Source organism: Acinonyx jubatus, chromosome A2, assembly GCF_027475565.1.
Source record: "Acinonyx jubatus isolate Ajub_Pintada_27869175 chromosome A2, VMU_Ajub_asm_v1.0, whole genome shotgun sequence".
Lineage (NCBI taxonomy): Eukaryota > Metazoa > Chordata > Mammalia > Carnivora > Felidae > Acinonyx > Acinonyx jubatus.
This window is the reverse complement of record NC_069383.1, coordinates 149,491,213-149,504,194: the sequence shown is the minus strand read 5'-3', so window position 1 is coordinate 149,504,194 and position 12,982 is coordinate 149,491,213. Positions and strand designations below refer to the sequence as shown.

The 12,982-nt window shown below is 42.0% G+C and overlaps 1 protein-coding gene across 1 annotated transcript in view; it reads right to left on the bottom strand.

Moving 5' to 3' along the window:
* The window catches only part of SETD2 (SET domain containing 2, histone lysine methyltransferase), a 98,072-nt gene that overhangs the window by 2,569 nt on the left and 82,521 nt on the right, over positions 1 to 12,982 (bottom strand). Inside the window, exon 18 of the mRNA XM_027038561.2 lies at positions 604 to 684. Within this exon, the coding sequence (XP_026894362.2) occupies positions 604 to 684 (81 nt within the window). The remainder of the gene's footprint in view (positions 1 to 603; positions 685 to 12,982) is intronic.

The following is a 12,982-nucleotide window of genomic DNA, read 5'->3' as shown; positions in this document are numbered from 1 at the left end:
CCATTCCTACCTGCTACACAAGAGCCCTTCGTGACACCCTGAACAGTGACCTCTAGCCCTGTGCTGGCACACTCCTCACACAGCTGCCATTACTTATTTACAGGTCTGTTTCCTCCAACAGTCAGTGAATCAAAACTGGAGTTTAGAACCTAGATGCCCGAGGCAGACCAGGCTCGTGGGCTGACAGCGGGAAACACACACTTCCAGTAGCATGAAGAGGAGCCGCTTTCTCCCAATCCTGTGAGGATAAGGCAGCCACCAAATGAGAAGTCGTAGAAACAGGACTGGACTTTGAGCCAGAGGGCCTGAATTCAGGTTTTCTGTCTAGAACTTGCCTTGTCTGAACCTTAAGAGGTCTACCACCTGTGTAAGAAGAATGACAATTCCTGTCTTGCCTACCTCAAGAGCTGTTACAGGGATGAAATGACAATGGATATGAAAGTGCTTAATACCTACCTGTAAAGGACCATTCCAACGTGCCCTCATCACGTGACAACTATACAGTCACAGAAGCAAGGGAACGCCCAAAGGCATTAGGACAAGAAAGGAAAGGGCTTAAGCTTAGGCCTACAGAGCTTAGTGCCCACACCCACTAAACCTTACCTCTTTTCTGAATACTTCTTTGCTTTTCTTAGCCAGCTCACTGGAGGTGTCTGCTTCTGCTGTCTTAGGCTTTTTTGACGTCTAGAAATGCAAAAGAAAACACAACAGTGGTGGCATGAGACGTCATGTCAGTCATGCCCTGCTGTTCCAGAGCCCTCCTTTCTTTCCCCAGCTGGGACACCTGACCCCATTCAGGAGCCTAAGTGGGCATGGCTTGGAGTCAGCTCGGCTGCTGTCACCCCAGTCTCACCGCATGTTTCAATCCTGGCATCTGGCTCTGGTCTCCTTCCTGTAAACCAAGTTCTTTGCCCAAAGTCAAAGTTACATCCTTGATGTAGCTATACATTTCCAGTTGTTTCAGAGTCCCCTTCCCTGAGGAGGAATGTGCTGTGTGACAACGGACCACTCGGGTCCCTGTTCTGCGCTTCAGTACCCACACTGTCAAGTGAGGCTGGGACTCGGTGAGCCCCCACCTCTCCTGGCTCTGACATTCTGTGATTCCAGGACAAAAGAAAATGCTCTGAAGACCTTTCACCACACAACTGGAAGGTCAGACCACACCACTGCCCTCAGCCAGGCCTTTCCACTCTCCATGGATACTCGTCACCTCTCCTCCAAAGGCAGAACCAGCCAGACTGCAGGAAAACAGTCTCAGCATGCAGGGGAGGCTCCCTGGAGGTTGGGATCTCCAGCTCGGGAATGGAAAGCCTAAAGACATATCGTAGTACTGGGGGGGGAAGGAGACCAGGGTTATCCAAGTCAGTGAACAGATGAGAGGATGCTAAGACACAGAAGATACTCCATCCGAAGCTGGTAAGATGACGACAAACCTAAAAATACTCCCTCTTCCAGCTGTGCTAGAGTCAAGGCTGCCAAGTTCCCCCTAACTGGGCACCGCCAGGAGGTAAGGGGCCAGCAGCTGTGGCATTTGGAGCACCTGCCATGCAAGGCCATCTCCCCATACCTTTGCCCACCACCAAGCATCAAGCCCCTCGCTATTAAATGTGCTTTTCCACGGAAAAGATCTAGGAGCATTCCCCTTTGAAAGATTTCAGATGGACATAGCAGCCACAGTTGCTATGACGGGTACTTCATGTTTTTGCCAGCTGCTTAGAGCAGAGAATTTTTCTACTCCCAAACCATCCCCCAGTTTGGATTCCTCCGTTTCCATAAACAGTATGAAGGCGCTGGTGATGAAGGAGCTGTTCAGCTCACTTTGCTCTGGACCGGCTCCAGAGAAAGGTGAAACTCCCTTGGCTTTGGGCTGCTACAAATCTGCTTTCTCTGATTTGTTATAAAAGCTTTACATATTTTCCATTTTTCCACTTTCTGAGGCTGTGGGAGCAGGAGGGAGAAGGCAGGGCAGAAAGAATATTACAGATTCAACCTGTTTTCAGGAAACAAGACCAAACAGCACACTGTAACTCTATTTTCAAATGTTTTGCTTTGGGATTTTGTGGTTATTTTTTCCAGTAGTAGGGACTGTGGCTGTGCTTCACAATAAGACCTCAGGTAGCAAGGGATCAAGAATTGCCTGACTGCGCCAAGGAAACTTCCAACACACCCTCAGCTGTTCTCTTGTAGCTCTCGGAAATGAGTAGCAATACCAACGGCTACAGAGAGCCCCTGGAGATGACAACCATCTCAAGGCTCCTGATCCTAGAGAAGAGGCCAGGCTCTCAGTGAGGGTACTGTGCAAACAGAAATGTTCTGCTTCCCTCTGAATGCGGTATGTGTTCAAAAGCTAAATAAATCTAGCATATATTTAACAGCTTTCTAATTGAATCTCTGACTTGGTGAGGTTGGGAGGGCTTTAAAAACACAGTTACAGAGCACAGTCCACTGAGCTCTGTCTAGGAGATTTCGTGGTCCTTTTGAGTGCTGAGCAACTGGGACTGAGAAAGGAAATGTTCAAATGAAGGGTACCTAACTTTACATCACAGAAATCATACACCAAAATGAAGTACTCTAGGGAGTACTGAAATTCATGTATGCCTCTTGGTCTGTGGTCTGCAAATGGCATGTGAAATGATTTCAGAAACTGGTTAATGCTTACTTCAGCCCAATGCCAAGCAATACCTGGAGCCAGAGTCAGAGCCAAGGACAGCACCTGATGGACACTGACATGAAAAACCTCCTTTACTCCAGAAAAGTCCCATTTAAAATATTAGCATCTCTACAATACATAAACTTTTAAAACAAGTGTTAGTAACCTTCTCAAATGCCTATTGCCAAATAAAAATCCTTTAGCACCAGAAAAGACCATTAGCTTATACCAACGGTCCCAAACATATAACAAGCTATCTCATGGGGTAGAGAACATCTACCTAATGCAAGTGGTCTTGCTGAGATCCCAGGAACCCATCAGAGAGGGGAAGGCACTCTGATGGGTGCAAAAGCAATGTTTTCCCAGGGCCTCAGCAATAATCAGCCTTTTCCATCTGTTGCCTCATATGGGGCATCAGCCAATGGAGAACTGTGGTGGGAATCTACGTGAACAGTGGCCAGATGAGAACACACAATGAGATGCAGGCAGAGGGCTCGGCAGACAGCCAGAGCTTCCTGCCTTGAGCAGCTCACCCTGCTGTCGGCCTTCATCTGGGACATGTCTGGATTCCAGGGAATCTGGTTGGAATATGATCAGACATGAATATAACAAGGAAGGCCCAAGTACCTTCACATTACCTAAGGTGAGGCTTCAAGTCCTTTTGGCTTAGAAGGGAATGACTTCAAGTTTTTTGGATGGCTCTGATAATCACATACTGGCTGTGTAACACAACAAATGCAAACTCCAATCTTTATTATACTGACAGAGATGACCATGTCACAAAGCCCACACGCCTTGGAACTTAGGAGTGTGGGGTTGGCTGAAATGAGTCCTGCCAGAGAGAGAGCAGGATATACCCACCTAATGCTTCTCTCTTCCTGAATTTAATTTAAATACTACCCCTTGGAACATGAAATGTAAGACATTATTCAAGGAGGAACTTTATCTTTCAGGGCAGCATGAATCCAGAAGAAGTTGAGCTTATCAGAAACACTGCACATGATTCAACCAAAATCCTGCAGTGTGTGACCCTGTATATGTCAACTGAAAATAATAAAAGCTCAGTATATTCTGTTTTGGAGCTGCCACCACCTTTGGTAGCAAAAAGAGCAAAATTATTTCAATGTTTGGCTCTAGATAAGGCGCCACACTTCATTCTGTCAAGGAAAAAAAAAAGGTACTCGTTAGGGAAGGGAGGATTGGACAGGAACAAAAAGATCTTTAAGGCAGTTTCTAGAAACAGTGTTTCAACAGTCTGACTAGATTACACATAGGCTGCATCTATTTCCCTCAGAAAAGTGGAACTGAGAAAGCTGGAACGAAGGTCCTAAAGACATCTCTGAGAACCAGAAGGCCCCCTACTCTTTCCATCTGGCCCTGAGTGCAGCACAGCCCTGGAGGCTTCTCTCTGGTCCTCCAGCTAGCAACCAGGCTGTACTTATTGGGCAACTTAACTATCTGCTCTGCAGAGATCTGGGCTCTGGTTTCTGACAGTCCTCTCTCAAATGTGATTTCTCTCTATTGCTAGGAAGTGATTTCATGTGGCATCCTTTTGCAAACTGCCCCAAAGCCAAAGATAGGACCATCAACTGAGGAAAGACTCATGGCCCCTGATCCAATCCTCTTCCAATTCCATCAATCCAACAAACACTCTACAGCCACTCTTTTAACATAACATAGTTACACTCAGGACATCTACTACACTGTGTCTGAGTGTTAATTAAAAGCCAGAAGCCGCTGGTAAAAACTGCTGTCTCTCAGTCATGCAAGAAGTCAGCAATGATTCATGTCTCAGGCCTCAAAGGGAAAGCTGGACTTCACACTCACCAAATGAGGGATGATGGAAGAGAGCACAAGATGACCAAGAGGAAGGAACAACACTGGAGGAAAACAGAGAAGGAGGGCTCTCACAGACGTTTACTCTCAGCATCAAAAGCTTTCAAAACCACCCATCCAGCACCACATAGCACTCTTCAAATAATTCTCTGCCCATTACACACCTCCCCCGTGTAGATATCATAAGGTTTCAAAAAAACACTAATTTACTGATGTCTCAAACCTAGATACAACTGCCTACCGGCCACCATTCCTACCCTGAATCTTGTAAGGAGCTCGAATCCACAATGAACTTATTTCCAAACCTCTTCCTGATCTTTCCTTCATCTCCTAGACTGAATTAATGGGATCTTATGCCACCAAGCAATAAATGAGGATGGTGGGCCATCCTTGCCTCTTCCATACCCACTTGTTTGCAAAGCCTTGACCACAATGCCTCTCAAATGTCTTTGCATGAATCCCCAACATCTCCACTCTTAGTCCCTCACTTTGCCTAAACTATTCTTAATACTCTCCAATCTGATCTCCCTGCTACCAATCTCAACTTTTCAAATGAGCCTGTTTCGCTCAAGGGAAACATGAGACTACCTGATTCCCCTGCTTTAAAAGCATTCACTGGCTCCCAAGTACCTATCATACTTATAATAATCACATCAGTAGCACACAAAGATCTTAAGAGAACTTAAATAGGACTTTTCCATATTTTTTGTCTTGTTCACTACCCCATATGCACCAAACTCACCACACCCAAATATATTGTTCCCTATATATACGGTCTTGTCCTCACCTTATGTGTTTGCAAAAACTGCTTTCTCTACCTAGAATGCTCCATCCTGCCCACACTGGCTATAAGGTAAAGTCATGTTTTGTGACATTTCACCGATGCATCTTCTCAAACCATTAATCACTGTGCTCCCATAGCATTTTGTACATACTTTTTATTTTTTGTTTTATTTTAAGCAGGCTCCATGCCCAACATGGGGATAGAACTCACAACCCTGAGACCAAGAGTCACATGTTCTACTGACTGAGCCAGCCAGGCGCTCCTGTACATACTTCTAATATAGCAATTATCCCACTGTGTTCTTGGTTTATATATGTGGCTACTTCTTTAGAATGAACTTCCTGAAGACTAGTATTCAGTTTTATTTCTTTTTCTATCCCTAATACCTCACACAAAACATGTAAATTAATGAAAATTCACAATAGTACAATCTGTACCTCCAAGGGAATTAAAATCTATACAAAAGCCCTAAAGATGAAAAAAAAAAAGTTGGCCAGAGAAATAAAAACACTCTAAAGGCTTCCTTCTCCCGTCTTTTGAGATACTAGCCAGATGAATGCAGTTGTAAACTGGTTAGGAAGGTTGGATCCAAGTAAGTCCCTAGCTATCCAAGTCAGAGTACATCTTAATGTCAGAAACTATGGTCTGGAAAGGGGTACAAAGACTGACACCTCAAGCCTTTGGTCTTTCAGGACAAGTTTGGATGGAAGATCAAAACTCATTTGTTCTGTCATCTGTTATATCCAGATCAAAGGGTTAATAACAGAATAGATGACTTTTGTTTACATTTTCTCATAGAAATACTAGAAAAGGTAAAGCTGACAAATCAGAGATAAAAGGCTAAGAAGCTAAGATACAGGGTGAATATCCAACGAGATTTTGCTGGAAGCACATAACAGTTATGGGGTTTTTCTCTGGGTACTTGTTTCTATAAAAACTCTCCTACTGAACTTTCACATACTGCTGGGGTGGAAATGTACAATGATATAGCTACTTTAGAAAACAATTTGACAATTTCTTAAAAGTTCAACATAAATCAGACATATGACCCAGCAATTCCACTGTTAAGTGCCTACCCAAGAGAGCTGAAAATGCACATGCAATGAGATACACAGATATCCACACAGCATTGTTCCTAACAGCCAAAGATCAGGAACAACCCAAACATCCATCAAGTGGTGAGTGGCTAAACAAAATGTGGTCCATCTATACAAGGGAATAGTGTTCAGCCATAAAAATGAAATTCTGATATATGCTATAACAAGGATGAACTTTGAAAACCTTACACTATGTAAGAAGCCAGTCACAAAGACCATGCATTATATAATTCCACTTATATGAAATGTCCAGAAAAGGCAAATCTATCAAGAAAGAAACAGATACAGGGCACCTGGGTGGCTCTGTCGGTTGAGCGTCTCACTTCGGTTCAGGTCATGATCTCATGGTTTGTGAGTTCGAGCCCCACATCAGGCTTGCTGCTGTCAGCCTGTCGGTGCAGACCCTACTTTGGATCCTCTGTCCCCCTCTCTCTGCCCCTCTCCTGCTTACACTCTCCCCCCAAAATAAAATAAGTAGAAAGGAAAGGAAAGGAAAGGAAAGGAAAGGAAAGGAGGAAGGAAGGAAGGAAGGAAGGAAGGAAGGAAGGAGAGAGAGAGAGAGAGAGAGAGAGAGAAGAAAGAAAGAAAGAAAAGAAAAGAAAAGAAAAGAAAAGAAAAGAAAAGAAAAGAAAAGAAAAGAAAAGAAAAGAAAAGAAAAGAAAAGAAAAGAAAAGAAAGAAACCAGATCTGTTGTTGAGCTGGGGGTAGGTATGGGGATTAACTGTAAAGTGATATAAAAAAATCTTATGGGGGGGATAAAAAACGTTCTAAAAGCGTATTATAGTAATGGCTGCATAATTGGTAAATTGATTAATTTTTGACATCTACTTATTCTTTTTTTTTTTTTTAATTTTTTTTTTTTCAACGTTTATTTATTTTTGGGACAGAGAGAGACAGAGCATGAACGGGGGAGGGGCAGAGAGAGAGGGAGACACAGAATCGGAAACAGGCTCCAGGCTCTGAGCCATCAGCCCAGAGCCCGACGCGGGGCTCAAACTCACGGACCGCGAGATCGTGACCTGGCTGAAGTCGGACGCTTAACCGACTGCGCCACCCAGGCGCCCCTGACATCTATTTATTCTTGAGAGAAAGACTGAATGTGAGCAGGGGAGGGGCAGAGAGAGACAGAGACACAGAATCTGAAGCAGGATCCAGGCTCTGAGCCAAAGTCGGATGCTTAGAGCCACCCAGGCACCCCACAACTTGGTGAATTTATTAAGTCACTGAATTGTAAAACTAAATTTTATGGTAGGTATGTTTTACCTCAATAAAGTTGTTTAAGCCCTTCCACAGTCTTGTGCTTCTTGGCCATGGCAAGTTAACTGTTAATGAACTATCCCTCTTACTGTAAACAACCAAAACACTAGGCAAAATACATGAAAAAACAGTTGCCATGCATTGGACATTAGGCAGCACTGGATTACCATACCAGAAACAAGGGACAAAAGAAGGTATGCCCTGAGTATCCTGGCTTTCCTTGTGTACCAGACCCCAGAGCAGGGAGGAAAACCTAAGCATAGCATAGCATGCTGGTCTCATGAGCTGAGGAGATAAGACTGCAGCTCAAAGTGTCTGAGATGAGCTATAAACTAACAACTGCCAGAGCTCACAGAAGACTGGAAAACATCTGAGCTTCTACCAGTCGGAGTGAAGAGACCTTGGTGTGAACCTAAGGCATTCAGTGAAGATCCAAGAAAGACCACCTCTTGGATAGTGGCAGTCATCCCAAGAGAAAAGACTACTCTGGACCCAACCTACCAAAAATTAACAACAAACTTCTGAAGAATCAAACTGATCTTTAACTGCCTGCCAAGAACAAAGTCTATCAGTCTTTCATAGACAATAAAACTCTGAAACTCAATGATGTAACAAGCACAATGTCCAGTGCTCAAACGAAAATTACTCGATGCACGTGAAGCAGGAAAATTTTAATCAGATAATCACAGGAAAAGTCAGTCACTAGAAACATGCCCAGAAATAAAAGTGAAGCTGAACATTACGAACATTCAAGGATCTAAAGGAAAACAAAGAGCAAAGAAACTGATACTATTAAAAATAATGAAACCGAAATTTTAGAGCTGAAAAATATAATTGAAATAAAAAAATCTATTTCCATATTTGATGAAAAATATCAATCCACAGATCCAAATGGCTAAAAAAACCAGAGAGGTTAAACAAAGAAGACAACACCAAGGTACATCACAATCAAATTCTTAAAAACCAATTTTAATGAGAAGATTAAGACTTTTCTCCATGCAGACAGAAAGGAGGAAAGAAATATCATATTTGGGGGAACACAGAGAAGTACATCCTTCTTATTAGAAACAACTGTAAATAGGGGCACCTGGGTGGCTCAGTTGGTTGGGTGTCCGACTTCAGCTCAGGTCATGACCTCACAGTTTGTGAGTTTGAGCCCTGCATCAGGTTCTGTGCTGACAGCTCAGAGCCTGGAGCCTGCATCAGATTCTGTGTCTCCCTCTCTCTCTCTGACCCTCCCCCCCCCCCCCCCCTACTCACACTGTCTCTGTCTCTTGAGAATAAACATTAAAAAAAAAAAAAGAAAAACTGTAAATAAGGAAAAAATGGAATAACATCTTTTAAGTGTTGAAAGGGAAAATAAAATATCAATTTAGAATTCTATATCCAGTGAAAATATCCTTCAAAAATAAAGGTAAGAAGGAGTCTGGCAGCTTCTCACAAAATTGAACATACTCTTATGATCCAACAATCATGATTCTGGATATTTACCCAAATGAGGAGAAAATTTATGCCCACAAAAAACTTGCACAAACTTGGAAGCAACCAAGATGTCTTTCAGTAGCTAGTTAATGTATACATGAACTGTGGTTAATCCAGACAATGAAATATTTAGTGCTACAAAGAAGTGAGCTAGCAAGCCACGGAAAGATCTGAAGGAACCTTAAATATATAATGCTAACTAAATGAAGCCAATCTGAAAAGGCAACACACTACATGAGCCCAGCTATATGACATTCTGTAAAAAGCCAAACTACACACACAGTAAAAAGATCACTGGTTGTCAGGGATAGTGATAAGGGACGTGGACAAGGAGGGTAGGATGAACAGGGGGAGCACAGAGGATTTTTAGGGCAGTAAAACTATCCTGTATGATACTATAATGGTGGATACATACCATTATACATTTCTCAAACCCACAGAGTGTACAACACCAAGAATCCTAATGCAAACTATAGACTTTGGGTGGTAATGATAGGTCATTGTAAGGTCATTGTAGGTTCACTGACTGTAATAAATGGACTGCTCTGGCAGGCTATTGATAGTGGGTGAAGCTGTGCATGTGTGGTGACAGGGTTATAGAGAAACTCTGTGCACTTCCCACCCAATTCTGACGTGAACCTAAAACTGCTCTAAAAAATAAAGTCTGTTAAAAAGAAAAAAAAAAAAAAAAAAAAAGGACAAGAACACTTTTCAGACAAACAAAAACTGAGAGAATTCATGACCATTAGACCTGAAATACTAGAAATATTAAAGGAAACTCTTCAGTCTAAAGGAAAATGATTCCAGAAAGAGCTCAAATCTCCATGAAAGAATAAAATCTGCCAGAACTGGTAACCATGTGGGTAAATATAAGACTTTGCTCCCAAGTTTAAAAAATTTAACATGTAATGAACTGTTGAAAGCAAAAACGTAACAATATATTCCGGGGTTCATAGCATATGACAGGATAATAAGAATGTATGGTAACAGTACAATGGACAGGAGGGGGCAAAATATAAGTAGGTTCTTACAATTATAGATAGATACAATGGTACTTGGCATGAGACTATAAGGAGATAAATATTCATACTGTAAACCACAGACCAGCAGTTCTTAAACTTTTAGGTCTCAGGATTCCTTTTTTGCTCTTCAAATGTTTTTTAAATGTTTATTTTGAGAGAGAGAGAGTACATGTGCACACGAACAGGTAGGGGGAGAGGGGGAGAGGGGAGAGAGGGGGAGAGAGGGGGAGAGAGGGGGAGAGAGGGGGAGAGGGGGAGAGAGAGAGAGAGAGAGAGAGGGAGAGAGAGAGAGAGAGAGAGAGAGAAAGAATATCCCAAGCAGGCTCCACACTATCAGCATAGAGCCTGATGCAGGGCTTGATCCCACGAACCGGGAGATCACTACCTGAGCCAAAATCAAGAGTTGGACGCTTAACTGACTGAGTCACCCAGGCACCCCTGCTCTTCAAAGAGCTTTTGCTCATATGGATTCTATCTATCCAAATTTACATTAGAAATTAAATGTAAACAAAAAATATTAATTTTGAAACAGCATCAACATACCTATCATATGTGAATATAATTTTTTTTTGTGAAAAGGTAACTTTCTTTTCCCAAACTAAAGAAATTATTAAGAGTGGCACAGTTTTATATATAGAAATCTCTTTAATGTCAGGCTTACAGAAGACAGCTGGATTCTCATTTCCTTCACATTTAATCATGTCATGTACCCTTTGGAAAATTCCATGGTATACTTATGAATGAATGAGAATGACAAAGGAATATGATGTTTTAGTATTACTATGAAAACAGTTTTGACCTCATGGCTCCCTTGAAAGGGTCTTCAAGTCCCTAGGGGTCCCCGCACTACACTCTGATAACCACTCCTTACAGAAACTACTAAAAAGTTAAATAAGGAAGAACGGATAATAAGCCAATAGAAAAAGATAAAATGAAGTATTTTGGGGGAAAATGTAGATTTATCCAAAAAGAAAGAAAAAAACACACAGAAGACAGATGAAAAAAATAGAAAAAAAATGAGGGGGTAGATCTTAAACCCAACGTTACTGACACATTTACTAAATATTAACAGATTAAACACACCAATTAAAAGGCAGAGACTGTCAGAGCCATGGGTAATGAAAAGGTAATGGGTAATAAAACCATCCATAAGAGTCTGAATTGCTTTGCATCAGTGCTTACCAATTCCTCTATTTGCAGCCTCATTCTGAATTTTAGGGCCTATGACATAAGCCTTAAGACAAACACTGTAGAAATCAATGAGCTACTCATCTACTCCCCTGATAGATTCATTTCATAAATATTTTATTAAGTACCTCTATGTCATAAACTGAATAAACATCCTTCTTTTGTTCTTGATAGGTAAAGAACCTAAAGCCAAAATCTGTACCTTTCTAAATATTTAACTTGCAAAAAAATTCGCATATAGTTTATTTTTTCTCTGTGAGTAGATTCTGAAAAATCTCTGAAGAACAGCTCTCATACATGGCCAAAAGTGCCCTCCACTAAGTAACGTAAACGTTCCTAAAGTCAGGCGGTTTGCCCCATCACTGCCAACACAGAGATTTCCCATATGTAGATGGCAGCTTCTGCTGCAGGTGCTGGTCAGCCTTCTCCCAGCTTCCACGGGTCCACAGCACTTGAGTGGATTTCACAAGTACTCTCTTCTACCTTCTATGATAACTGACCAAAACAATGCCAAAATCTTGCTCATTATTCATACTTAAAGATCATCAAAATCATTTAAAAAACATTTTATGTTTATATTTTTGAGAGAAAGAGAGAGGGAGAGAGAGAGAGCATGCAGGTGAGGGGCAGAGAGAGAGAACAGAGGATTCGAAGTGGGCTATGTGCCAATAGCAGAGAACCCTACGCAGGGTTCAAAGTCACAAAGTGAGATCATGACCTAAGCTGAAGTCGGACACTTAACCAACTGAGCCACCCAGGCGTCCCCAAGATCAATTTTCTTAAGAGCTGAAGGTGACTCAGCTCCCGGCTATATAGAAACTAATCTGACAGATTCTATATGTGAATCACTGGCTGAAAATCCAGGACAGTTAACACAGGAGTCTCAGTGATCTCCCCATGATCAGGTAAGCTATTTGGGTGGTAGGGACTCAGGTCACACCACTATCATCCCTTACTTACCCTTACCCAAAGCATGGTGCTTTATGAGGACTCCTCCAACAATCATTGAGCTGTTCTTAAAAGAATTTCCAGATTTGACTCTGACTTGTTTACACATAGAGAGGAGAATCAGAGATTATAATAAATCTGACACCATGATCTGAGCCACAGAATCTAGCTATACCTAAAGCCAATACCACTCTTGACTTTCAAGTTATACAAGCCAATGTCTTTTTTTTTTTTAATGTTTGTTTATTTTTGAGGGAGAGAGACAGAGCGTGAGTGGGGGAGGGGCAGAGAGAGAGGGAGACAGAGAATCCAAAGCAGGCTCCAGGCTCTGCACTATCAGCACAGAGCCCGATGTGGGTCTCGAACCACGAGACCATGACCTGAGCCGAAGTCGGACACTTAATTGACTGAGTCACCCAGGCACCCCCAATATGTCTCTTTTTATGTTTATGCTGGTTTCAGCTACATTTTTGTTATTTACAGTTGAAAGCAAACATCTGCAAATACAAAGGTGTAATATTAAATGTGCTGCAAACAATAAAGTGTTTTATGTGAGAGAATAAGGGAGAAAAAGTTTAGACAAAAGCAAATAGCCACAGAAAGTTTTCCTTTCTTCTGAATTACATGGCTAGAATGTTTCAAGCTGGTTACCAAAGGTGTCATTTACATAAAATCAACCATTAGGTATAAAACCTCCTCAAATTGATTTTTATCTTCT